Source organism: Psammomys obesus, unplaced genomic scaffold (assembly GCF_907164565.1).
Source record: "Psammomys obesus unplaced genomic scaffold, mPsaObe1.curated_primary_1811, whole genome shotgun sequence".
Lineage (NCBI taxonomy): Eukaryota > Metazoa > Chordata > Mammalia > Rodentia > Muridae > Psammomys > Psammomys obesus.
In genome coordinates, this window is record NW_026596064.1 from 17,049,819 (window position 1) to 17,077,040 (window position 27,222).

General features: G+C 47.0%; 1 protein-coding gene across 7 annotated transcripts; it reads left to right on the forward strand.

Moving 5' to 3' along the window:
* The first annotated feature begins 619 nt into the window (after positions 1–619).
* Positions 620–26,366, forward strand: B4galt4 (beta-1,4-galactosyltransferase 4). 7 transcript variants are annotated; one of them, XM_055624930.1, is made up of 9 exons: positions 620–705; positions 1,066–1,194; positions 5,172–5,244; positions 8,484–8,873; positions 10,567–10,799; positions 14,940–15,127; positions 20,850–20,972; positions 22,555–22,659; positions 25,413–26,366. In XM_055624930.1, the coding sequence occupies exons 4-9, from the start codon at positions 8,621–8,623 to the stop codon at positions 25,543–25,545; spliced, it is 1,035 nt and encodes a 344-aa protein (XP_055480905.1). In that variant the 5' UTR covers positions 620–705; positions 1,066–1,194; positions 5,172–5,244; positions 8,484–8,620; the 3' UTR covers positions 25,546–26,366. The 7 variants fall into 7 exon arrangements, with proteins under 7 accessions (XP_055480905.1, XP_055480906.1, XP_055480910.1 ...); XM_055624931.1 differs by lacking the exon at positions 1,066–1,194 and having other exon boundaries at positions 640–705; XM_055624935.1 differs by lacking the exons at positions 620–705; positions 1,066–1,194 and adding an exon at positions 724–768.
* The last annotated feature ends 856 nt before the right edge of the window (positions 26,367–27,222 follow it).

Consider the following 27,222-nt stretch of genomic DNA (forward strand, 5'->3'; position numbering starts at 1 on the left):
ATTTGGTCTTCAGGGTGGCACAGTGCGTGGCTGCGAAGGCTGCAACCTGTCAGGAGTTGCTTGAGGCTGTGTCCAACTCCCGGCCCAGGATGGCCACAACACAACACGGTACATTTACTTAAAATGTTACCAAGGGTGAAGCTTCGGGTCCCTCCCTTGCACACCGCTTTTACTTTCCTTCTTGGTATTCGACTTCGGGGTCCTAAAGCGTGAACGCCGTAGATGACAGTGTCACCTGGTCACGTCACGCACAACAGAACACGTAACTGCCGACCTTCTGAATTCCATGATGTGGTCCGAGGCCACTCTCCGTTTAGCGTCGCCCAGAGAAGCGACAAGGTTGCACATGCCTGCGAGCCCAGCGCATCCTTCTCCTGCTGCGTAAGGCAGGGGGGTCTCGACCCCTTCCCCAGGTTCCGGTGCCGCCCCCGGGGATGGAACCCGGGAAACGCCCGGGGCAGAAAGGTGTGTGGCGCTAAGTGGTGCACCCTCTTCTCTTCTCACGCTCTCGCTGCGCGGACCCGCCAGCGGCCCCAGGTCCCGGGAGAACCCGGCAGACCCGCCCCCAGATGGCGCGGCGCGCGAGGCGGAGCCGGGGCTGTAGAGCCGCCCCCTGGAGGCGCAGGCTGGCCACCAGGGAGATCGCCCGGGCTGCTCCTCGCCGGCTCCCAATCCCCGGGCGGCCTCCGGGTGGCCGCGTCCGGGGTGAGTACGCCGGGCCGGGGCTCCGCAGCCGCGCGCCCCGAGCGGTCACCGCCGGGCCGCGAGGTGGGTGGGTCCACGGGATGGGGGCCGGGCGGACGCGGAGCCTGCGCGGTCGGGCCTCGGCGTGGCTGTCCCTCCTCCCCGGCCGGCGGGCGGGCTGGGGGCCGGCGGAGGCCCACCTCGGCCGGGGTCCGGCTCCGGCTCCCCTCCAGTGTGGGCACCCCGGCGCAGAGGGCGGGGGAGATGCGCGCAGAAGGGTGATGCATGCGCAGGGAGGGCGCGTCGCGCGCGTCCCCGGTGCTGACGTTGCCGGGCGCTTTTACCTGGAAAAGGCCCGTCATCCTTCCGTGTCTTGGTTAGACCAGGTTTCACCTGGGACAGCAGATCTGTACTTCCGTGCCTGTGAGGGCCGGGACAGCGCGGAGCTTCCTACGCCAGGCAAGGGGCAGTCACATGGGATTGGAAGGACATCAGACACACCTGCTGTAGGTCGGGCACCTGATCCCCCCCCCCCCCCGGGGTCTGTGGATCCGTACCCCTTGATGTTCTGGCTTCCCTTAGATAACGGTGATTAACTCTTGTTTTGGGGTTCGGATGTTGAAGGATGTGGGACCTCGCGAAGGCCTTTGTGGAGTGAGGGGGCGGGGGGATGGGGAGGGCGATAACCTAAGGAGGGTAATAGCCAAGCTGGGTGCCTGTGGTTGCCAAGTGTTCTGAGGTGGGCGAGACAGGAGGAGGTGGGGGCAGCCCTGGCCCTGGCTGATCAGCCCACTGGTTTGGGGATGAAAGAGCAGAAAGACCGTGGTAATTTGAGAGTTGAGAACTCAAGGAGTCTCAGATCTGGTTCAGGTTGAGAAAGTGAAATTAAAGATAAGAGCGTCGAAGGCTGTAACAGCAACCTGCCAGAGAGCGCAGGAATGCTTCCAGGGAAGGAAACAATGCTTTGTTGGTTGGTTTTCTTTCCTTTTGTTTTTCAAGTTAATTTTTTAAAGAACAGGTATGGCCTTTGTGGCCACTCGTTTGTGTACCTGACAGCATTTTCGAGAGAGCCACAGCTTTTGATTGGGTTAAAAATTCTCAAAAAGAATTGCTGACCACGCTGGACTGTTTGATAAGGAATGGGGAGGGAGGGACATAACAGCGACTCTGTTAGTACATTTTATGTGCCACTTGATAGAAGTATTTAGTGGCTTCTCTAGGCTGAGCTAGTGATGGTGTGGCCCTTGGTAGCCAACCACCAAACCTCTCTTTGAAGACTTTTTATCCACATTGGGAACATCCAAAGCAAGTCAGCCGAGAACTCATAAATGCAGTCCATACTGGTCTGGAATTCGGTGCGGGGAGTGGGGGTACAATGGAACTTGGGGCAATCCTCCTGCTTCAGTCTTCTTAGTGCTGCTGGTGACTCCTGGCTATTCTAGTCTTTTTTTTTTTTTTTTTTTATAAACTATCAGTGAACAATGGTATGTGCCAGAATTATCTAGGTTCCTGTTCAAAAGATAAATTTCTTGGCTTCACCCCAGACCACTGAAACAAAAACCTTTGCGTGTCAACCCAGGATAGGTATTTTAAGAAACGTCCACAGGGTCGTGGCTAGCACTGAAGTTCACTGCCAGTGTGTGTGTGTGTGTGTGTGTGTGTGTGTGTGTGTGTGTGTAAATAGGGGTTTGTATATCATATTTAGAATAGGTCCTCTTAAAATTTACATAATCAGGTTGCCACCAACTTTATGTAACTAAATGTACTGCTCCCTGTCTATAATAATGTCCTTAAAATTTTAAAGAATATTTTAAACGAGGTTTTTTGTTTTGTTTATTTGCTTGCTTGTTTTACTAGAAAGCAACGGCATTGTTTCTGGCAATGAACCACTCCAACTCTGGATTAAAAGCACAACTTTCTCAAATTTGTCTCTGTGACTGTTTCTGCTATTTTGTATGGGCAGAAGTTATGCACACACACATATTGTATTCTTGGGATTGTGTTTCATATACATTTTTATGTTACTTTTTTTTTTTCCGACTTGGCTAAGGTGAATCCTTTCTCCAAGAGTTAGTTAGGGTCTTTTAAGCACCCAGTTTTGGGTGTGTGCTTGTGTGCACATGCTCAGGCTGGAGGACAACCACTTATGACATTGGGATTAAAAGCCAGAGTCAACATCTTGGGTGGATTCTGAAACAGATCAATGTCAGGTTCTTGTGTGGTGGGCACATTGCTGACTAAGCTCTCTCTCCAGTCAGTCCCTTATGCACGTTTGAATAAAAGGATATGTTCTAGGATGTAATATATCGGTTAAATATTCCTGTTATCTTTTGAACTCATTTTAAGGTTCTGTTGTTTTAGCAATGTTGATGTCAATGCTACAGATCTCTGATTATATACTAACTGATGAATCAAAAGTCATATATAGTGAAATGCATTTTATTATTTTAAAATTTATTTATTTATTTTTATTAATTGCGATTTATTCACTTTGTATCCCAGCTGTAGCCTCCTCCCTTATCCCCTCCCACTTCCACTCTCCCTCTCTCTTCTCCTCCCATGCCCTTCCCCCAGTCCACTGATAGGGGAGGTCTTCCTCCCCTTCCATCTGACCTTAGTCTATCAGGACTAGGGTCTATCTGACCCTAGATCTGACCAGGTCTCATCAGGACTGGCTGCATTGTTTTCCTATGTGGCCTAGTAAGGCTGCTCCCACCTCAGATAGAAGTGATCAAAGAGCCAGCCACTGAGTTCATGTCAGAGAGAGCCCCTGTTCCCATTACTAGGGAATCCACTTGGATACTAAGTTGCCGTGGGCTACATCTGTGCAGGGGTTCTAGATTATCTCCATGCATGGTCCTTGGTTGGAGTATCAGTCTCAGAAAAGACTCCTGTGCCCAGATTTTTGGTTGTTGCTCTCTTTGTGGAGCTCCTGTCCCCTCCAGGTCTTTCATCTCCTCCTTCTTTCATAAGATTCCCTGCACTCTGCCCAAAGTTTGAGTCTCAGTATCTGCTTGGATACCCTGCTGGGTAGTCTTGTAGAGGCCCTCTGTGGTAGGCTCCTGTCCTGTTCCCTGTTTTCTCCCTCTTCTGATGTCCATGTGTTTGCCTTTCTGAATGAGTGAAATGCATTTTAAAAATCCCATTTTCATGTATCTGCTTCACCAGAAGGACAATTGACATATCTCAGGTTTCTGTTCTGTCCTGGGTTTGGTCTCTCTCACTGGTTCTGAGACTTCACTGTGTGTAAGTTGGTTCCTGGTTACATTTCATCCCGGGTCTCAGATGTAGCTGTTTGGACCTATTGGTTCTAGAGTGGAATGTAGAAATCTACAGCTTTGTATCCTCCTCTGGGGAGTTGGCCAAAGCACGTTTGGCACCACAGATGAGATGTGCTTTCAAATAAACGGCAGATACCCTCAGAAAACCCGGATCACTGGCCTGGAAACCTTCATGCTCTTGATAAGGAGTTGAACTAGCCTTTTGGGATGTCAGTTGCCTGCTTTTGTTGTTGTTGTTGTTTGTTTGTTTGTTTTCCCCCCAGTTATCTCAGAGCTTCTCAACCATTAGGACCACTCACTGGTAGACCTGACTGCAGAAGGTGCACTTCCGTGACCCCACTACAGAACTATCTGAGAGCTGAAAATGACCTAGAAAGGGACGCTCAGGGAGCCTCTACCGACCCCCCACACACCAGAAATTCTTGTGTCTTCCATAAACATATACTACATAAAACAACCCCAGTCACTTGCTATTTCCGTTTATTTCACGTTTCCTGATTGTTTCCTGGCAACTTTTGTTATAAAATGGGTCTTGCAGAGCCACGAGCATGCCCTTGAAGAGGGTAGTGGATCCCTGCCTCTCCCCCTTTCTCTTACTTTTTGGCTCCAAGGTAAGAAAATTCTCTTCCTACAGGACACCTACCATGATATGTTGATTCACCACAGCCTAGAAACAATGAGGCCAGCGGACCATGGGCTCTGGGAAGAGGGAGAGGCCCACAGTTACTTAAATAACCGTACAAATAAGTTGGTGGTACCTTCCTGAGTACCACGTGGGAGTCACCTGCCCCTGAGATAATTTTCGTCTGAAAAGTCACTGTGTTTCTGCTTATAAAAGGATTAGGTACTCATTGAAAGAAAAGTGAAAATTGTTACCACAAGGATCCTTACTTCAGCAGAGGTAGGATTGTGTGTGGTTATCTTGATTAATATTCCGATTACAGATGAACCAGCAGATGGCAGTCAGCAAGTACTTGCAGTTCTAGGAACCAGGAAGGTGTTGGGGTGTGCCTTCTTGTTAAGTTCTTACAACATCATTATAACGAACATGCTCCCTCCTCCCAGGTTTTATATAAGCTAGGGAAACGTGCAGAGAGGAGAGCAGCTGTCTCCAGGCCTCTGGCCACTTAGATGACAGGCAGAAGGCAGGAGGGCTCTCTTGAACACACAGAGGTGTTCTAAACCCTATCTTTTCCCTCTTCACAGAAACAAAGAAGTTTTGCCCTTGAACTTTCTTCTATACCATAAGTTTTATGGAGGATACTTAAGCCTATAAGGGGTAAGTGATTGTGTTTAATTGGGCCAGATTTAGTCTTAAGAAGTGGGATTTTAGGAATGGAGGCCTAATTATTTTTTTATTTTATTTATTTATTACAATTTATTCACTTTGTATTCTGGCTGTAGCCCTGTCCCTCATCAGCTCCTGGTCCCACCCTTCCTCTCTCCCCACCCCCATTCCTCCCCTAGTCCACTGGTAGGAGTGGTCTTCCTCCCGTACTATCTGATCCTAGCTTATCAGGTCTCATCAGGACTGTCTGGATCCTCTTTCTCTGTGGCCTAGTAAGGCTACCTCACCAGGGAGAAGTGATCAAAGAGCAAGGCCATCGAGTTCATGCCAGAGATAGCCCCTGCTCCCCTTTCTAGGGGACCCCCATGGAGACTGAGCTGCCCATGGGCTACATCTGAGCAGGGGGTAGGAATTATTAAGTAAGTATTAGTGACACTTTTTGTTTTGAGGATAAGCGTCTTGCCTCTGAACAAATTTTATATACTACACCTCAGCAATATTAACATATCACAATTCTTAGCTCCTTAGTTCCTTGGTACGTTCTTAAAAATATTTTTTAGGCTGGAGAGATGGCTCAGTGGTTAAGGCTACCTCCTGCTCTTCCAGAGGACTCAAATTCCTGGACCCTACATTGGGCAACTCACAGTAGCCTGTAATCCAGCTCCAGAGGACCTGATAGTCTCTTCTGGCCTCTGTTGGCACCTACACGCATACATAGATATATACATAATTATAAATGCACACACCCATACATAGATGTACACATAATTATAAATGAAATCTTAAAAAAATGGTTTAGAGCAATTTTAGATTCATAGCGAAATTGAATAGAAGGTACGAAGCTTTCAGACTTCATCCCAACCCCTGTAGGCTTTTATTTTAGTTTTTTTAAGTCAAGCCTCCTTACATCCTGTAAATGAGAGAGCTACATAATTTTTTTGTTTGTTTGTTTGTTTGTTTGTTTTTTTAATAAACTTTCTGCTCCTCATACTGCAGTCATTTTGTGATCACAGATTCCTTTAATTCAGTGAGGATTTTAAGGCGGCATTTCCTTAAATAGCTCTCAGAAAAGCAATGTTCAAAGGCCAGATTTACAAAAGATTTTTATAAAACATGATCACCAGTCCCCACATATAAGTCTCCCCAAATAGAGTTTGCAAGAGTTCACAAGAGGTCGTCTAGCCGGCCCAGACTCCCGATGGCTTCCTGCCAACTGGGGGAGCGAGAGCACGCCTCCAGGAGCCATGAGTGCCAAGGAGAGGGACAGGAAGGTGTAGGAGTTAGAAGACCAAGAGAGGTACCTGCAACACTTCAGTTGTATTTGTATCCAGACATGAAAGGAAGGAATAAACTGTCCACAGGAAGGATGCAGCTGATGAGCACAGGCTCTCACAGCCCGGTTCCACCCTTTAACCAGGTGTGTGGTTCTAGGCAGGGTGACTGGTTTTGCTTCTTGTTTGTAAGGCGAGGAGACTCCAGTGAGGTGGTTTAGTGGGTCAGGGTGCTTGCTGACGAGTCTGACGGACGAGTTTCATTCCTGAGGCCCACACAAGGTAGAAACGAGAGAATGCCAGTTCCCACACATTGTCCTCTGATCTCTGTCCCTGTGCCCCGCCCCCATAAGGAAATGCGATTTTAAACACAGGGAGGATGAAAATCTTATCTCACAGAGGATTGCTTCCCTGTCGTCCCCATTTTCCATATATGTTGAAGCCCAATGTGATGTGTTAGTTCCCAATGTGATGGCACTTGGAGATGGAGCCTTTGGGAGACATCTAGGTTAAGGTGAGGTCAGGTAGAAATAGCCGTCATGCTGGAATTAGTAGTCATATATATATATATATATATATATATATATATATATATATATATACAAAAACAAGAGATATGAAATCTGGATTTTAATCATCCTCTCTCCCTCTTTCTCAATCTCTCTTTGTGTGTGTGTGTGTGTATGTGTGTGTAACAAGGAAAAGCCACTGGGGATATAATTAGTACAAGGATCTTCAACAAGAGGCCAACCATACTGGACCCCCAGTCTGAGTTTTCCAGAAAGTCTCCAAAAGCAGGAGAAGTCAGGTCACGGTTTTTATTAGAACAGCCGAGCAGGCTGAGACAGGACAACTGCAGTCTCTGCAGCTGCCTAGGAAGTTTGGGCCTGCAGAGAACTCCAGGCCACCCCAAAGACAGATTTCTTAATATACACAGGGAGCCATGCCACCTGTCAGGGGGGCCAGGGCCAGCTCTGGTGAGGATCTGAAGTTGGGTGGTAGACATACTTCATGCATTTCTTTTTCCTTTCTTGTCTCGAGATTTAATCAGAAGTATTTCCTTGTCGGTTCTCAGCGCAGGCAGTCTGTTTGGCCATGGAAACTATCTGGGGTCTGGCTTTAGTACTCATCACTGCATTTTCCCTGATAAGATGTTTAGAGTTTGAGGTATAACATGACTTTGGAGGTGCAGGGGGGATGTGAGAGTGTTGCAAGTTGTGCCCATTAGGCCCTCGGTAAGTATCCTTACCATCTAGTGAAGTTACTGGTATCGATGAAAAATCCCTCAAAGCTGAATTTTTTTGTTAATAATCGAGAACATGGCCCCTCTTAGAGGTGAGTTTGCGTCATCCCACCTCATGGTATTGAAGTATGAAATCAATGGGACAGTTTATCACCTGTGAGAAACACCACTGAGTACGTGGCTGCCAGTACGTCTGCCCACTGGCCATTCCTGGACTAGCTTCTCTAATGTAGCTGGGAGAGTGATGCTCACTGTTCGGTGGCTGCTTAGCGCATGTCAGGAGGCTGGTCAGTACCTTATGTGATAGTGCAGCCCTGTAGGAAGGTAGATATTATCTAGGTGGGTATTATTTCACTCCACGCTACAGAGGAGAGAATGTAGGCTAGGTGAGGTGGCCAGGCATAGATCTCAGGGCTGACAAGTGGTAGGATTCGGATTCGGGTATCTCTTTGAAACAAAGTCCTTGATCCTTACTGTTTTTTTTTTTTTTTTGTTGTTTGTTTTTTTTGTTGTTTTGTAGATTGTCGACATCCTCTATTTGGGTTCCTTCGTGTTTCTTGTCCCACCCCACCTCACTCTGTCGGGCTCCACCCTGGGCTAGCATCTCACTGAGACTGCAGCTCAGCTGGGATTGGGTTTCTAATGTGTGCTGAGGTCTGTCATTTTAGGGCAGGATTTCCATTCAAAACAGCACATCTTTTGTGATTGCCTTTCAGTGGTCTCTGGGAAGGAACTGCCAGGCAGTGGCATACATCGCCTCATGAGGTGTCATCACATTCTCAGTCATACCGGAAAAGCGCAATTTGAAGCCTCCTCACTGCAGTGGAAGCAGAGATAACGCATTGTAGGAGTCATGGGCTGCAAGCCACCCTACCATATCTCCTACAGATTACGATTACTGCTGCTCCTTTCCTTGTGCCTGACAGTGGTTGGATGGGCCACCAGCAACTACTTTGTGGGTGCTATTCAAGTGATCCCCAAGGCAAGGGGCTTCATGGCTAGTTTCCACAAGGTCATACCTTTGGGGAATGAAGTCACTCTGGCCCATGATGCAACTGTGAAAAAGGCAGAACTCGATAACTGTCCTTCAGTGTCTCCAAACCTCAGTAAGTATTTGTTGTTTTTATTCTGTAAGAACTACAAAAAAAAAAAAATTATGTAACAGATGTGTGGAAAAGTAAAAAAACAAAACAAAACAAAACACATCAGAAGCATATACATTTCAGTCCTGCCATATGAATGAACATAATTTCATTCATACTGTATTAGGTCAACTGATCTAGACTCATGGTTCTGTCCCACTTCTTTCTCACTCTCTAAGACAATGGCCTGTCTGGGCATACTCTCCTGCATTGATGATGGAAGATGAAAGCATGAGTCTTTCATTTATGTCTCATCTGTTAGTGTCCTTTTGGCCATCAATCTAGAGTAATAAATATAGACAGGACTATGTTCTTCAGTGATCTCAGGTTTATTTCTCCAGGACCTTGTGTGTTTTGATTTCCTGTTGATGTCTTGCCTTTCAGCTTCAGCGAACAGTAAATAGCACCTTTGAGAGAGAAAATTTCTCACACATGTTGATTCTCCGGAGCATCAGAATGCTCACGATTTCCCAGACAACCCTTTGAGCCTTCTCTTGTCCTGATTCCCCTTTCCCAGAATGCCTTTCCTCAATACATGTCTGCCTAGTGGGTTTCTATGTAGTCATCTGAAACTCAGCTTACATCTCTTTCCTCTTCTAGGAAGGACTCAGGGACTGTCTCAGCCCCAGCCGTAAGGAATCTCAGATCCCTGTGGGCCACCCCTGTCTTGTGGGCCACAGTGTGCTGCTCCCCCGTTTGCCTTTCTTTCTCTGGAGCCAGTAGAGCAGGCAATAGGTAGTGGAGTATGCCCCATTCCAGCTGTGCAGTTCAGCTGCCCAGCTATGGACCCCTGTGTATACCTGTAGAGAGGTCTGCTGGGTAGCCCGGGATGCTTTGCAGGCTTGTCGTCGGTACCCTGCTGTGGAAACTGCAGCCTGTCTGTTGTAGCATGCCTCGGAGTGTTGCCCTAGGCCGCTTAGAGAGAAAAGTGAACAGTACAGCTCAAAAGCAGCTCGCAGGTTTAAAGCCTGTCGGGTGTGTTTGGGGCCTTAAAGAGGGGTGTAAGGCACAGGCGAGATTGTTTCAGTTCCTAAGCAGGACTGTGCCTCCTCGTTTATGGTCAGAAAATGAGGGTTACTTACTTGAGACTGACATTCGAAGCCTTGCCCAGGATTGATTCACCCGCAGATAACCGGAAATGTCTTCGTTGGTGGCATGATGGGAGCAGAGTTGCATTGTGTATGTAGTTGTCAGGCTGGCTAGGGAGTCCGGTGGGCTTCAGCTTCTTCCTGGTGCCCGGCCTGCAGGGAGCTAAACACGAGGAGTGAGGGCGGAAGTAGGAAAAGGGCAAGTTTCACCCTTCTTCCAGTGGAGGGGTTAACTCAGTCTTGCCCTGATCTTTAGTGGGCAGTGAGGTGGCCGGACAGTCTGCACACCCCATGCGAACATGGATCTTAGGGTCAGGGTTGATCGTCCAGACACGCGGTATGCCCTAAAACGTGTTACTTGCTTTGGCAGCAGGCTGCCATTTCCCTGCTCCTGTGTACAGTTGAGAGTAAGCGAGCCTTTAATCGAAGGAGAGCAATGGGCGCCTACCCTCCTGTGGCCCTCAGGGCGCACCAGGAGGAAAGCTAGGCCTTCATCTTGAATCGGCCATGTAAACCGCAGAGCTTCATGCCACAGCCCCCGTGATGGCGTGCGTTTGTGTCGCTCACAGGAGGCCAGAGCAAACTCCTTTTTAAGCCAGACCTCACTCTGGAGGAAGTGCAGGCAGAGAACCCCAAAGTGTCCAGGGGCCGCTACCGTCCTGAGGAATGTAAGGCTCTGCAGCGGGTCGCCATCCTCATTCCCCACCGGAACAGGGAGAAGCACCTGGTCTACCTGCTGGAGCACCTGCACCCCTTCCTGCAGCGGCAGCAGCTGGATTACGGTGTCTACATCATCCACCAGGTGAGTGGGGCGGGGCGGGGGGGGCCTGGAGTCCGAGGACACGGCCCCATGCCCATTTGTTTTGGGTGAAAGGATCGTCATCAGGAGAATGTTCTTCGCTCACTTACCCTGGAAGAGAGCAGAGGGGATTCTGATGCTGAAAGCAGAGCCACCGGACCAAGCTCTGGGGAATGGTATTGTCCTAACTTAAGAGCCTGTTTCTGAGAGCCCTCCCACATTAGCGGGCGCTGGCACGCATGCGCCCCTGACCTCACTTCTGGGTCGACTGTGTGTTACACGGTGTAACAAGCTTGGGCTTCTGCCTGTTGTCATTGAATGAGGCTGTGCGGCAGAGAACTCGTGAGTGATTTCATAGAGTGCCAAGTGGGTGCTGCCAGCGACTTCTGTGCTCTCCAATCATCCGGCCTTTAATTCCACCACTACTCACCATCTCAAACAGATGAGGTTTTATGTTCACTTTCTTGACTCACTCCGTTGGCTTCCAGAAACAGTTAGGAACAGCGTGTAACCAGCCACAGGCTGCCTTGGAAGAATTCAAGTCAATCAGTGGTGGGTGACTAAACATACCTCAATTTGGCATTAAAATGTATTAAAGGAAAAAAAAAATAGAACATCAGTTTAAACATCTGTGTCTGAGCTTTTTTGTTTTTTATTTAAAAAAAAAATTTTTTTTTTAAATTTTGAGACAGGGTTTCTCAGTGTAGCCTTGGTTGTCCTGGACTAGCTTTGTAGACTAGGCTGGCCTCGAACTCATGGCAATCCGCCTTCTTCTGCCTCCCAGAGTGCTGGGACTACAGGTGTGCACATACCCCTGTGTTTAAGCTTTTTAATATCATCATGGGCAATTCAAATAGTGCCCGTCCTTATAAGCTCCAATAAGAATGTGGGCAAGATTATTAACTGTTTACTTAATATCGGATGTAGTGGATGATACCAACTTTAGGTAGAATTGACAGCTAATGGGTTCTCCTGTGTAGTGCATACTTTATGAGATACCTCATAAAGGTATTCTTTATAACCCTCATAAAGGGTTCTTATACAGTATCTCTGTGTTCAGTTTTTAGGACTTGAAATAAAGTTTGGAGGTTCTTTTTTTTAAGATTTATTTCTATTTTAGGTATGTGAATACTTGCCTGCATGTATGTAGCTGTACCGTTGTGTATAACTGGTACCAGCAAGGTCAGGAGAGGGTGCTGGATTCTTTGGAACTTGACCTACAGACAGTTGTGAGCCAACACGTGGGTACTGGGAACCAGACCCTCTATAACAGCAGCTGTTGCTCTTAACCATTGAGCCATCTTTCCTATAGCTTCTTGTTTGTTTGTTGAACAGGGTCTTTTGTAGCAGAGGCTTGCCTGGAACACAACCAAGGATCTTCAATTTCTCATCCTCCTGCCTCTACTTCTCAAACATTGGGACTGCAGGTTGAACTCAGGGCTTTCTGGGTGCTGGCAAGTATCTCCAGCCCACCCACTTTGCTTTAGAATTAATGTTGTATTTAGCATCATCGGTTAAAATGGATTTATGGAGTCTGAGTTCTTATTCAGGATGGTAGCTACTAGAATATGGTACTGTCTTTGGTTTGTTTTCTTTTTCAAAAGATTACTCGTGTGTGCGTGCATGTATGCTTGCAGGTGCACGGGTGAATGATGACACAAGTTGATTGTCATCTTCTACCTGTTGAGCCCGTGTCGCTCTTACTGTTTCTGTTGTTGTGTACTCCACGTTAGATCGTCTGAGGGCATCCAGGCATTCCTCCTGTTTCTACCTCTCCTCTTACCACAGGAATGTTGGGGTTACCTGTTTTTCCCCTCGTCTGGCTTTTTCTTTCTTTAGTTGGCTCAGCCATTGGTTGGCCACTTCCACAGGTTGTGTGGCACCTTTCCCCCGGCACATCTTATGGGCAGGACAGGATTATCGGTCAAAGGTTTTGTGTGGGTGGCTGGTTTTCCCATCCCTCCATTGGAAGCCTTGCCTGGTTACAGAATAATCTTTTTTTTTTTTTTTTTAATGTGAGTTCGGGCGTTGAACCCACATTGTTAGGCATATATGGCAGTCTCTCAAGACTCCCTTTTTTTTCCTCCTGCTCCTCTTCCTTTCATCTTCCTGCTTCCCCACCTCAAACCCCCCAGACAGGGTAGCCTGAAACTCTCTGTCCTCCTGCCTCTGCCTCTGGCAAGTCCTGAGATCATAAACATGTGCCTGTTATGTGTACGAACAGAAACATATCAACTTTTGCTACACTTTCAGGAAAGTGCTGTGGTAACTTCTAAGAATTGCTTACAATCTTGTTATGATAAGCTGTCAAGTCAGACTTTATTCTTGCAGAATTCAATTAACCTTGAACAAAGTTATGCTGAAAAGTCTTTGGGTCCTATTGCACATATGGTGTTGATATTTCAGGCCATGTAGTCTTCAGATCCTTTCGTGAGGCCACTGTGAGGAAGAGCCTCTGCCATTAGTGTTGTAACAGGAGTTTCTTAAGCCATTTTCAAGAAACTTTTAAGTAGCGTAGAAGTATTAGCAACAACCTTCTCTGTTGACAGGTCACAATTTTTTGGTCCTTCCTGACAAGCTCTTAGCTTAGTCTCTTGGAAGTTCAGTATCGGTGTATAAGGTTAGCTGGAGATGCGTCCAGTGGTGACAGGAAAGCAGTGACACTAATTGATGTGACAGGTACATTTAAGAGGCTTTGTACAAAGACTCACAGCCAAACTTTGGGCAGAGTGCAGGGAGTCTTATGGAAGAAGGGGGGACAGGAGCTCCACAAGGAGAGCAACAAAGCCAAGATATCTGGGCCCAAGAGGGGCTGCAGAGACTGATGCACCAACCAAGGACCACAGATGGAGACGACCTAGACTCCCTGCTCAGATATAGCCCATGGGCAGCTCAGTCTCCAAGTGAGTCCTCTCATACGGGAAGCAGGGACAGTCTCTGACATGGACTCTGTTTCCTGCGCTTTGATTACTTCCCCCTGGTGACGTAGCCTTACCAGACACAGAGGAAGAGGATCCCGGCAGGCTTGATGAGACTTGATAGGCTAGGGTCAGATAGCAGGGGAGGAGGACTTCCCGTTTCAGTGGACTAGAGGAGGGGGAGGAGGTAAGAGGGAAGGGGGATGGAACTGGAGAAGATGAGTGAGGGGGCTACAATCAGGATACAAAGTGAGTAAATTTTAAAAATAAAGAAAAGGAGGTTTTGTAGTTTCGTATGGGTTAATAAAGGCACTTTAAAAATTGAGTTTAGAAGAGCACTTGACAGGAGCTCCTGCCTCTAAGGAAATTAAGTGGTGCCCAATTAGAGTTGCTTTATTTTTATTTGTATTTTTAAACCACATTACATTTGTGTGTGTGTGTGCTAAAATACCTCATACTGTTCTTTTCATTTTTTAAAAACGATCTTGGTAACCTTTGAGTGGACCGTTTGGTAGTAAGTATGCAGGCTGGGGTGTGGAGAAATGACTCAGCAGTTAAGACCACATCATCTCTGGCAGACGACCAAGCTCAGATCCTTGTACTCACTTCCAGCAGCTCACAACTGCCTGTCACTCCAGCTCTAGGGGACCTGATGCTCTCTTCTGTCCTCAGAGGCTACTTACACCCATGTAGCATATATTCACATGGGCACGCAAACACACACACACACACACACACACACACACACACACACAGAGAGAGAAATAAAATAGTTCTTAAAAAATTAGGATGTTGTCTGACTTGGTATGAGGGCTCATGCTGTTATCCCAAATGTTATGCATTTGGGAGTCTGAGGGCAGGAGAATTGCTCTGAGTTCTCAGCCAGCTTGGAGAAATGTCTCAAACACAAAAACTAAGAAACTTTACTCTCATGCAACCGATCTACGGAACTTTTTAGTCTTCTTAAATAAATTATCCACCATCAGACAGCTTGCCAGACTCAAGGAGATGGTTCTAAATTATAGACTATAAACGTGCGTTAAACACAAAGCCAAAATGGACCGGTCTTTTGTTTTCCTCGCCATTTCCTCTGTTAGAGCCCAGTGTATGTTGTCCTGTGAATAAACAAAGGTAATATAACCCTCTTCTAAATGGGAGTGAAGGGGAGACCGCGTGAGTGCCTTTCCCCTGGTGCTCTTTTCATTTTACTTTTCGTCCTTGACAGACTGGAAGTAAGAAGTTTAATCGCGCCAAACTCCTGAATGTGGGCTATCTGGAAGCTCTCAAGGAGGAGAACTGGGACTGCTTCATTTTCCACGATGTGGACTTGGTGCCTGAGAATGACTTCAACCTTTATACGTGCGGCGATCAGCCCAAGCACCTGGTGGTTGGCAGAAACAGCACCGGCTACAGGTAAGGCAGCTCCGGCCGTGCAGCGCATTTTACTGTGATCAAGGCTATGGTGTGTTCAGAGAGAGTGAGGGAAGCAAGAAATGGGGGAAACCAGCCTATTTTTCCTTAATGTGTAGAACAGCAACTAACGGATGAAATAAGGAAAAGAAAAGGTCTCTCAAAACCTTGGCAGGAAACACAAAGACAGCAGGAAAATACAAGACGGAGAGTGTAATCCGATGGTTGTGGTGGGCTAACCCTGTGGTTCCTGAGGTGGGCCCTTCCTGAGGTGTCTGTGGTGGGTTCCCCTGAGGTGTCTGTGGTGGGCCCTGACAGGCTTTCCTACACAGTAGAATTCCAGTAACCTGCCATTGCATCCTGATTTCCTCTACTGGACAATGGAATGGCTCCAGCTAGGCCTATGTTTGGACATCTCATTTCTTTAGGCTATCTTGTGTGGCTGCACACATCCACCTTACTAATCTGCTTGGGAACCAGGATATCCAGGACCAGTTCCTTTCTTTCAAGGCCACCCTGGGAAATGCCAGCATCCCTTCACTCCTCTCTGCTTCTGTGCCCCAAGAGAAACAGATGATTTCTAATGTGTTTTATGCCAGCTCCTAGTCAACTACAACTGATGTCGAAATAGCGATTGAGGTGACCTTTAGATAAACGAAGCTGAAGGTATGCACACTTCCCTGTCCGCTTCCTCCAAGCCCTGCCATTCGTGGGTAGTTATGACACTAGGCTAGGGGCCAGGAGGACAGTTGGAAGAGGCGGAGCTAGTACAGGAATGAGGAGACCGGAAGCTCCTAGGGAAACGCATTAATCTGCAAACACAGCTGTAAGCTGTTAGTTAGGAAGGAGGGAGAGGAAGTCTGCCTGAAACTGAAACTAATCCGTGAAATAGGGTGGGAGACTGCCAGAGCTTGTACAGTGTCTCTCGACACCTTCCTTGTTCTTTGCTTCCATGTTGACCTTGCAATGTAGGTCTTTCGCTTTGGACTACTTACATGAATTCTTTTGTAACTCTCATGGGAATATCTCTCCCGGGGCGAGGGCGTAACCCACATCTGCCCCTTCCTTACGAGGTCCCTGGGACAAACCAAAGTTTGATTCTACCAAAGTTCACCCTGAGGAGCAACGTGTTTCTTTAGGTGTGTTACTTACAGAGCATGCGTGGGAAGCTGCTGGGTAGGAGCATGCGTGACCCTATAGCAAGCAGCCTTCCCGGAAGGCCTGCCGTCAGCGTGGGGGGCAGCTTCCATGCCCACATAGATGGAGGTCCTTTGGGTTAACCTTCCCTAGCCTATATGATTTAGCCTCCCCAGACTTCAAGGCCCTGTGCAGTTAGGGCATTTCATACGCAAGGTTGGGAGGAGTAGCTAGAACCAGAGGAAAGGGTCCAGTGATCCTCTCTGCGCCCTCCTTGTATGAGGAAATGTCAACAGTTCACATGCCCAATTGGGACTGACTTTTAAACTCTTACCTCAAAGCTTCTTCTTCCTTTTGAGCAGTTACACAGGATGGTTTAAGGTCAGGCCTTGGGCTGAGAGGTTAGACTGTATCATTGTGTTAACCTGGCCGTCAGAGGGCAGAGATAATTGCCCATCCGTGCTGGAACAGATTTTGATTTATACTCTGGTGTCACCATCAGATCCTGTGTACGCTAAGAGATGGCCTGTGGGTGGGGAGATGGCTCAGCCGTTAAAGGCTAGGCTCACAACCATAAATATAAGAGATGGCCCGTGCTTGAATCTTGCTCTTTAACTTGTCCTTGCATTTGCCAGATTTTGCTGCTGTTCCCAGACATCGCCAGCAAGCCTTTGCCTCCTTGCATAATTGAATATGCTTATCTTTTGACTTAAACACAAGCTCTGAGGAAAATTGTGGGCCTCTTTCAGAAACCAAAAAGAGTCTTGTTGAAAGGCCAGTGTGTGTGTTTGAACGTTGATGGAAGTTAAACAGGAAGCCCTTACAATATGCAAATTCTCTACCACTGAGTTGTTCTTGTCCTGTCTTTTCAATCTCTTCAGACTTAGATTTTTACTTCGGTCCTGATGCTTTATTTAAATTTTCTGTCTTACTATCTGCATCATGCACATCTCTTTTGTGAATGTGTGTGTGTGTGTGTGTGTGTGTGTGTGTGTGTGGCCGGGGAGATACAGGCCTTCTGTCTTCTTACTTTTGCTGTCCCGGGCAATGTTCTGTCGATGGCTGGCAATTTCAGTTGCAGGGACTTAGAGCCTTCTGCTGGCAGCTCCATATCTTCGTGTCATGAAACACCAATGCGCTTCAGCTGCTTCACCCTTGCAACAGCCCTGTGGGTGTGCATATAAGAACTGTTTTCACCCACAATCACAAAGAGGAAGAGGGAGGATGCTGGCTGGATGTTCTCTGGGCCTTTTAGGAGATATGGACTCGTTCCTTTTGCCACATGCATGTGAAGCTACAGGAAGGGTGACGTTGCACACATCAAGGGGATGAGCACTGTTCAAAAAGGAATGCCCCGTAAGTGTTCCCATGCAAAACCGAAGGGTCTGTAGCATTACCCAGCATGCTGTGGGCATCACTGTAAAAAAAGTAAGTCAAGGGCAACATTCTTGCCAAGAGATTTAATGTGTGGACTGAACACGTCAAGCACTGTCAGAGCCAGGACAGCTTCCTGAAGGTGCCTGGGTTTAGCTGAAGCGCCGACCTGCTCCCCTCAGAGCTGAGCACCTCTGGGCACTTTGGGAGGATTGACCGGAAGGAGCCTGAGCTGCTGGAGCCCATTCTGTATGAATCCATCATGGCTTAATGTGCAAAAAAAGGAATAAATGGCCTGGACTGTAAACACAAAAGGAACAAACAAAAGGGAAATGCTTTTACTTGCCATGCATTCAGTGGGAGGAAGTTTAAGCAACTTGCCCAAGTGTTTCAGACTCATGGTGAGTTTCACTGCCAAGAATCCCTCTGTGCAGGCCCCGTTTCTCCAAGGACTCCATTGCAACTGTATGTCTACATTTTCCTCATTCTGGGGACCTTGCAGCCCTTTAAAATATACATATTTTATGTATACATAAACTCGCCCGAGGGCCACTTAAAATGTGCTTTTCCAGAAAACAGGGACTGAAAGAGAAAGTCAATAAACACAGAGACATTTGCTGGGCAGCGATGGTGAGAGCAGTTCTGTAGGTCTCCCTGGAGTCATCTACTGCTCCTCCCGGCAACAAAGCTTCTCCCAGTGCTCCTTACCCTGTGCTCCTCCGTACCAAGTTCTCACCCGCAGATCCTCCCTCATCTGCAGATTGGGTCCTCCCAGGCTGTGCTCCCCTTACTGTGTCTGGCAGTGACTCTGTCCTAAGAACTCTGTGGTTGTTCGCTTCAGAGCTCTAGGAGGGAAGGCCCCTTGTAGTCCTGTGCTCAGCCAGCTGTGTGGAGCATCGGGGGCGGTGGTATTGGCAGTCCCCTCCAGAGCATGCATGCTGGGTCTCTCATGAGGACTGCTCTTTGGTGCCTGGAAGGTTATATGTGGCTGCTGTTTCTTTCCACAGGGCCCTGATGTAGCTGCTTCTTCGGTAGTTAAGCGTCCCTTCCTTATTTACTAGACTCTGGTAGCCTTGGACACAGGTCACTGCTAGGAAATGGTAGGAACAGCTGTGTTCTAAATATTTTAATTTCCTTTTGTTGGTTTTAGGCTGATAAATGCCACTCCCCAGGATTTTAGGTGCACGCAGATAATTGTGATGGTCAGTCTTGCTCATTATTAGACTAAGAGTGCCCATGAGGTCAGTCAGGAATACCTCAGGGCTGCATGGGAGGGCATCTCCACAGACAGGTCATGAAGGTTCTGACCAAACCAGTGACTGAATGATGGGTTTGTAATGTGATGGTGTTAATGGGAAGGGGTGGATGTTTTCAGAGATGGGGTTTACTTGGAGGAAGTAGGTCACTAGAAGTGTGTTCTTGGGGGCTGTATCTTGTCCTGTTCCCCTTCCTCATCTTTGTATCTTAGCAGTCATGAAGTAAGTAGCTTTCTCTAGTGACCATATCTTTTCCACCATGAAATTCTCACTTGCCACAGGCCAGAAAGCAATAGAGCCAGCTGGCTATGGATTGAAACTCTAAGCCAAGATACAATTTTCCTCCTTCAAAATTGTTTCTTTCAGATATTTGTCATGAGTATAACCTGATTAACATAACTGAATGGTTCTAGTATGGCACACATAGGGTCAGTGTTATGATATAAATATTACACGCCGCACCACAGGTGTGCTACAAAGAAGTTTATTATGGGAAAGGCGAGACAGAGACAGACAGTGTGCAGGAGCATAAGAGAAAAGAGAATACAGAGTGGGGAGGGAGACAGATGGAGACTCAGGGACAGACAGCAGAGAGTGAGGTGGCAGGCTCACCCCTTTTGATCTGGCTTCCTGCAGGTGATGACATCAGGTTGCTAAGCAGCCTGGGGAGGGGGTGCCTACCTGGCAACAGTCACTAGTTTGTACTAGGAGTATAGAAGCTACTCAACCTCAGAGTAGCTTTGGAGATGCCACTTGTTAGGTGGAAAATGTCTACAGTGTACTGAGTCTGTCTTCCTTCCCTCCCTCCCTCCTTCCCTCCCTTCTTTCTTTCTTTCCTTTCTCTCTCTCTCTCTTTCTCTCTCTCTCTCTCTCTTTCTTCTTCTGGTTAGAAAATGTCAGTATTTAGTTGACCTAGACATTTAAAACTGAAGTCAGTTAAAGTTAGAAATCCTCTCTGTGTGCTCACGTGGTTCTGTTGGGTAGCCCTCTCCACCTGCAGTCCAAAGGGCGCCAGAGCTATGTTAAGGGTTAGCCTTATCTCAGCTTGTGGACAGGTCACTAGAATGCAGAAGAAACCTTTCCGGAAGGTACTCTCTATTTTCCTCTCTTTCATGTCAGTCTGAGCAGTGGTTCCTCAGATGCTCAACTCTTGCTCGTTCTGCTGTTGTCCAGTGATGTCTCCTACTCTGACACCCTCAAGTGCTCACAGCTGCCGCAGCATTATCTGTAGCCAGAGGTGTCTTGTGAGCTTGGACACTGCGTCCTTTGCTTAGGAATGCCTCATATTTAGCCTATCTAAGAATAATTGACTCTTGCCCTCAAAACCATATTATTTTCTTCACAGTCAGTTTTCGTGAAGGTCACTGTATTTCATATAGTTGCCCAAGCCAGGATAGTGGGGTGCAGTGTTGAGTTCTGTAGAAAACGAACTCAGAGATGGAGATTTGCAGAGTGAGCACACCCAAAGTATGAATGGGAAATGCCTCCTGATTTACACCTCTTCACCCCCCAAGAGAGAAAAAGCTAGGGGGAAAAAGTATATTCCTCGTGACACTCATTCATGCTGAACATGGTTACAACCCAGAATCCTCCCTTGCCTGGGGCCCTTAGTAGCCTTTCCATGGGATGAAATCTCTGACTGACATTTGAAGCAGTAATCCATGCTCAGGTATCTTTACAGAATACCAAGGTTACCAATAACAGATATGTGGGGTCACCTTGCCTAGTGGGTTCACCTTTTTTAGTGGTGTCAGCAGCAGATCAAAGGCCAGGAGTCGAGGGAGTAGAGGGAGGCGGCCATGAGACAAGAGTAAATGGATAAAATGGACGGAAGTGTACCGTCTCCCGTGTCCTGGAATGCCACCCCCCGAAACCAGAGCTAGCTAGAATGTCCTCGGAGCACAAAGGGGGCTTTGTGCTAAACATCATCACCTCTCTCTCTTCTCTTTTTGCTCCAGGTTACGATACAGTAAATATTTTGGGGGCGTTACTGCCCTCAGCAGAGAACAGTTTTTCAAGGTGAATGGATTCTCTAACAACTACTGGGGCTGGGGAGGAGAAGACGATGACCTCAGACTCAGGTGATCAACAGAGAAGGGGCTCTGCTTTCAGTGGTGACCCCGGAACCCTGTGCTTATGTGTAGTTCCTGTAAGGGCCAGGCTGGCTGGTCATAAGGCTGACGAGTTGGGCTTACAGGGTGGCAGGGTTTGAGGGGAGGGCAGAATGACCTAAATTGTTCTTCGTCAGGGGAAGCGTAGAAACCAGAGAGGATCGTCGTTGCCGAGTTTGGGGTTCAGAAGTGTTGGTGGGGCCCTTGGGTACAACCGGTGAACGGGAAGTCCCAGAGGTTGTCTTTGAGACTTTCACTCTGAGGACAGGCCTTTGAAACGTCTCATGCTTTTCCTCAGACCCCTGGGGCCTCTGTTGCTGTTCCCAGCATGTAGAGCGGAGTGCTGTGTCCTCAAGGGGGGCTGTGTGCACCTTTTTGTGGGAGCTTTCTGACTTGGAGGGCTCGCTCTGGGCTGCTGGTATTACTCCTGGATTCCCTCAGACAGCTTTCTGCTCTGGAGAACTGAGAGGAACTTCTCAGGATGCCTAGCCTCCACTTTTACGTCCCTCTTCAGAACGTGTGCGTGTGTGTGTGTATGTGTGTGTGTGTGTGTGTGTGTGTGTGTGTGTGTGTGTGTGTCTTGGTGGTAAAGATGGTTCAAACATGGCCTGTAGGTCAGAGTTGTGATAACAAAGGCCTCCTGGCAGTCAGAGGCACTTTTTCCTCTTCCTGCTGCTTCTTAGAAAGTAGGTACTAGGCTGGAGTTCTGAGTTAATAGTTGTGTTACTGTCAGTCTCCCACTAGGCTGGTGTAAAGGAGCTGAAGGCCTCAGGATGGTCCGTCTTGTTCCCTTTGGGCACAGAGCCTTTGGCAATGTTTCTGAAAGAGGGAGATACTCCTGCCCAAGGGCTCCATGGCACTCACCGCTTCAGCAGTCACAATCCACAGTCACTCAGGCTGCTGATCACACAGATTCAGGGACAGGGAGAGCTAGAGGGAGCCAGCACTCTCTTCTCCCCCAAGTCCATGGCACTACCTAGCTAGGCTAAAGAGTAGACAGTTGCTATGGTTGCATACCATTGCTGTCTCCTTTCCAGCTGTCCCTCAGCTTCAAGGGAGAGAGGAACCCAAAGTTTTGCTTTCATTTGATAAGTGTCAGCAGTGGTGGGAGCGGCGCCTTCAGCAGCCTCAAGAGTTCTTCTCAGAGATCTCTGAAAGAACTTCAGGACAAGCCAGTAGGAAGCAGAACTGGAATTTATTTAAAGGCATTTTTAAAATCTACAATGAGTGCAACCATTCACAGAAACAGAGGATTTTTTTGTGGGGTAAAGAATAAGATACACCCACAGGTAGATGTGGGCTTCTCCAGGGGAAATTATGTTTCATTGTCTTACATGGCTCGTACATGCGCACACATGTATACAGACTTGAACCTGTGGATTTCTAAGATAGATTGCTTAAAGGGTGTAAATTACAAAAACGTTTAAATTTTTTTTAATATTGTGTGTGTGTGTGTGTGATTTTCTTTTTTGTTGCAGATGGTTCTTTCTGAGTACTCAATGGTAGGTAAATGGGATAGATTTTAAAATAAACTTCATTTCTTCCCCCCTAGGGTTGAGCTCCATAAGATGAAAATATCGAGGCCCAAGCCCGATGTGGGTAAATACACCATGATCTTCCACACCAGAGACAAAGGCAACGAGGTGAACGTGGACCGGTAAGCCCTGGATTCCCATACCTGGCATCCATCTGGGTATTGACTCTCCTGTGAGGCTAACATACCATTGCTGAACTGACCACATGAGCCCGTTCACTTTGCTAAAAGCTTTTTATGAAGGAGCTTTTAATGTAGAACCTAAAGCAAGGCAGACTAATACATACACCCCTTATTTCTGTGATTGTAAACTCCTGGCTTCTCTTCTGCTTTCTCCCACTTTTTCTTCTGCCCACTGGATTCTTTTGTTTGTTCGTTTTGTTTTGTTTTGCTTTTTTTGAGACAGGGTTTCTCTGTGTAGCTTTGGCTGTCCTGGCCTTGCTTTGTAGACCAGGCTGCCCTTGAACTCACAGAGATCTGACTGCCTCTGCCTCCCTGAGTGCCAGGATTAACGGCGTGTGCCACCGCGTCCAGCTTGCCCACTGGATTCTTTACCATAGCATCTGTTTTACTATCTAAGTAGTTGACTTTAGCCTCAGTGTCCTACTGCCTCACCTTCTGAGTGCTGGGAGTACAGGTGTGAGCCACCATGCTGTACCCTTTCTCTTTCTTATCTTTTTCCTTATAGTTTGTTTGTTGAACACATGAGGTCACAGAATCACGCTTTTAATGGATTTTTGCTAATTGGCCTCTGTTGATTTGATAATTATAATATATATGAGCACCTGTTTCTCATTGCCTAAAGAAGGGTTGCAAGGCTGTAATACCCCGATTCCATCATTCCATCTTCATTTATTGAGTCTCTTTACAAAAAGAGATGTTCTCTCTTCATCTGTCTGAGCACCTTGGGGTATAGTTCCTATAGGAAAGGCAGACCGAAGTGTGAGAGCCAAGCGCTGGTGGATCGTTTTTTAGAATAACAACCTGCTCTCCCTGAGCATCTTTTGGTTTGTAGTTCACGTTTGTTTTGATAAGAATGTGGTCTCAACTGATGTACCAACCAAGGACCATGCATGGAGAGGACCTAGACCTTCTTCTTAGATGTCACCAATAGGGCAGCTCAGTCTCCATGTGGGTGCCCGAGTAAGGGGAACAGGGGCTGTTTCTGATATGAACTCATTTGCCTGCTCTTTGATCACCTCCCCTTGGTGATGTGGCCTTGCCAGGCCACAGAGGAAGAGGATCCAGGCAGTCCTGATGAGACTTGATAAGCTAGGGTCAGGTGAGGAGGACTCCCCCTTTCATTGGACTAGGGAAAGAGGATTGGGGGGAAAAGGAGTGAGGGTGGGAATAGAAGATGAGGGAAGGGGTTTCAATCAGAATATAAAATGAATAAATTGAAAAAAAAATAACAAAAACAATGTGATCTCGACTTTGATCATCTGGAGCTTTTAAAGTTGGCTCTAAGGTCCCGAAGATGTTGTCACGGCAGTCTTTGGGAGCTTCCTGCTCTGTGCTCTGAGGGAAGCTGATGTCCCAGCCTTGTCCTCTCCTCTCCTGCCCAGCTCTAGCCCTTTCACTGTGGAACTCCAGCAGATAAACTTATGTGTATGTGGTTCTGATGGAAGAATTTATGGTTTTTGTTCTGAGTTTCTTTCCCTTTGAAAAGCAGTAGTCAAGAATTTTTTTGCTTTTTGTTAGAGGCTACAAGTCTGAAAGAATAGACTTTTCTGTGTCATTCTAGTCTTTATCAACAGAAGTGCATTTTCCTGTTGGTTAATTATTTAATAGTTATAAAATAATTCTTATCTATATATGAAAAGCATGACGCATACCCAGACAGACCCTGTAGGTATGTCCACGTGGCTCCCTAGACTTGTACCTGCCTTTTCACACCCACCCCTGCCCTACGTGACATCCCTAAACTTCATGGTAATTGCTTGTCATGTCATAAAGCTAATTCCTTAGGCTATTTCTTGGTTTTCTTTTTTCCCCCCATATGTTTATATTCCTAAACAAAACAGGAATCAGTTTTGCACATTTCCAGCTTGTGTGTAAGTGAAGTCATGCTGTACTTTTTCTCCTTTGACATTATTTAGCTCAACATGGTGCTTCTGATCTCCACCCATTGTTGTCATTGTCACAGCTGAGCTTCTGGAGTCCTCTTCACTCCAGTGCCCTTTTCTCTCCCCTCTGTTGCTCAGCTCTGGCCACAGAGGTGGCCCATCCTTCCTCAAGTGCATCCTGTTCTCTCGTCTACCTGTGCCCCTTGCCCACATAGTCCTTGCTTAGAGCATCCTTTCCTTCCTTCTTCACTTTGTGAATTTCACGTCTCTTAAGCTACTTGGTGTCCCTCCCTAGACTCTTTCATGAAGTAAGGTGCTTCTTAATTTATCTATCCTCCTGCACACGCATGTGCGCACACACACACAATTTTGAAACTCTTATGAGAGCTATGTACCTTCCTGTCTATAGACAACTTTCTTCTCACAACAGTGGAATGGTTCTCAATCCCCTGATGCTCAGCAAAGGACCCGTTCTGAGTGGGCAGCTCACACTCCTTTTATGTCAGTGTTTCTTGTAATCCCTGTGTGCTGTGATGGGAACCCAATGGAGCCAGTGATCTTCCACTCTTGGTCCAGGGCCTGATGTAGGGTTTGAGCCACAAATGCAAAAGACTATCATGAATGCTTGTTCCGTAAGGAAAACAAGTTGTTTTTTGTTTGTCTGTTTGTTTGGTTTTGGTAATAGGAAATCCAACAGGAATAGTAAATGATAAAGCTTCCTGTGCGACACTTGAGAGCAGGACAAAAAGCAGCGGGGATGCATGTCAGGCTCTCATTTTCATCCTTCTCATTTGCTCCTTTTATCTTTAGGATGAAGCTGTTACAGCAGATGTCACGAGTCTGGAAAACAGACGGCTTATCAAGTTGTTCCTACAAATTGCTCTCTGTGGAACACAATCCCCTCTATGCCAACATCACAGTGGATTTCTGGACTGGTGCATGACCTGGATCTTTTGGTGATGTTCTGGAGAACTGATGATTTGATTGTAATGATTTTGGCCTAGAGACTTCCTTAGTAGCCAACATTAAGAACTCTTTCCAGCTAATTATTAGGCTGAAATTTTTCCGTTCCATGTTTTCTCAGAAGAGCTCTTGGTTATGTAGAATGTAGAACCATCATTGACAAGACAGCTTTCTTAGCTGTTTTGGTCGTGGTGGTGAAGTTGTAATTCACACACTTGAAGGACCACTAAAGAAAAAGGATGCGATGAAGGCAACCTGAGAACTGTGTCCTCAGAGGACTGACTTCAGCAATGCAGTGTGAGATTGAAGAATGGGGAGTAGAATTCCCAAGTGTCTTAGAGAACCAGAATTGCCAGGTCTAAGACAGAGAGGTACTAAGATGTGTTTCTGTTACTCATGACCCACTGTGAAGTGGTGGATTCCAGATGTGAAGAAAGCCATAAGAGAGGGGCACAGAGTCAAGAATCAGATGCCACGAACTTGACAATGAAGAGGTGGCTAAGGACAGAGTGTGGCGTGAACTGTCAGTGGTGCCTGTGCCGGCTGCTGCTACCCAACCTCCATGGTGGCTGCTTTCTCATCAGAAACACCTTCTGGTCTCTGGCCACCTGACCCTGAATGTACCCTGCCTCCTCAGAGGCACTTGCCAGTAATAGCCCACCAGAGAACACACCCTCGACTAGTTTTTAAAGCATTTTTATAAAATAATTTTGTACATGTAGGCTATGAATGAGCAGTTTATAAGCTACATAAACTGATAATACATCTATAGAGTATCTCTGTAGTAAAATATGAAAAATCTTCCGGTTCTTGGTCTTTTTTTTTTTTTTTTTTTTAACTGTTAATTTGGGCCAACGGTTTATTCCTTTCTGTGCCGACAATCTTAAACATCTTCAAAGCAGAACAGTGCACTGGAGAGATGTGCCAGAAGTTAAGGGCATGTACTGCTCTTGCAGAGGACTTGGATTCGTAAGCTACCCCCTCAAGGGTACCCTCCAGGGGTAGCTTACGAGTGCCAGCTTCAGGAGATCCTATGCGTCTGGCCTCTGTGGCTCCTGGACACACATGTGTACACCCATACACACAATAATAAAAAGAAATCTTTCTACAAGTAGAACTAATTAGGCATAGCACCCCATTCTCTTTCTTCTGGCACGCTCCTCTGTTAGTGTCTATACCATCCATGTACAGCCAACTGTCCCAGGCCTATTCCCTGGCCTCTCGGAGTTCTTAATCTTTTCGTTCCTCCGTGTCCCCTCCCCCAGTCAGAAGTGGGAAGCATGGGGCTTTGGGAGTACACCTGGCTGGTTAGCACTCACGCACTGTGCAGGTGGCCTTCGAAGGGAAAGGGCGCTTACAGAGGCAGGGTGTAGGTTTAGGGGGGCAGGGCTTATCACTTGTTATAAGTGTTGTTACCACTTGTTATAATAATGTTGGGGTGTGGTACTTACAGGGTAGCTGGAGAGATTAGAGAGAGGAGGCCCGAGTACTGCTGAGCTTCCTGGGGAGCAGGGCAAAGGTAGTGGGGAAAGAGAAGGAAGGCAGTGGAAGCTATTCTGTTACTGAGTCAGAAGAATGGTGGGAATAGTTCATTTGCTGGGGTGAATGGATGGACCCATAACTAACTCAGATGTTCTTAAAAGTTGTGTGGCTGTGC

Excerpts from the sequence above, each read along its gene's own strand:
- B4galt4 (XM_055624930.1), top strand. The coding sequence starts at position 8,621 with ATGGGCTGCAAGCCACCCTACCATATCTCCTACAGATTACGATTACTG. Across the intron at positions 15,128-20,849 it reads AGAAACAGCACCGGCTACAG|GTTACGATACAGTAAATATT; the intron begins GTAAGGCAGCTC and ends TTTTTGCTCCAG. Across the intron at positions 22,660-25,412 it reads AACGAGGTGAACGTGGACCG|GATGAAGCTGTTACAGCAGA; the intron begins GTAAGCCCTGGA and ends TTTTATCTTTAG.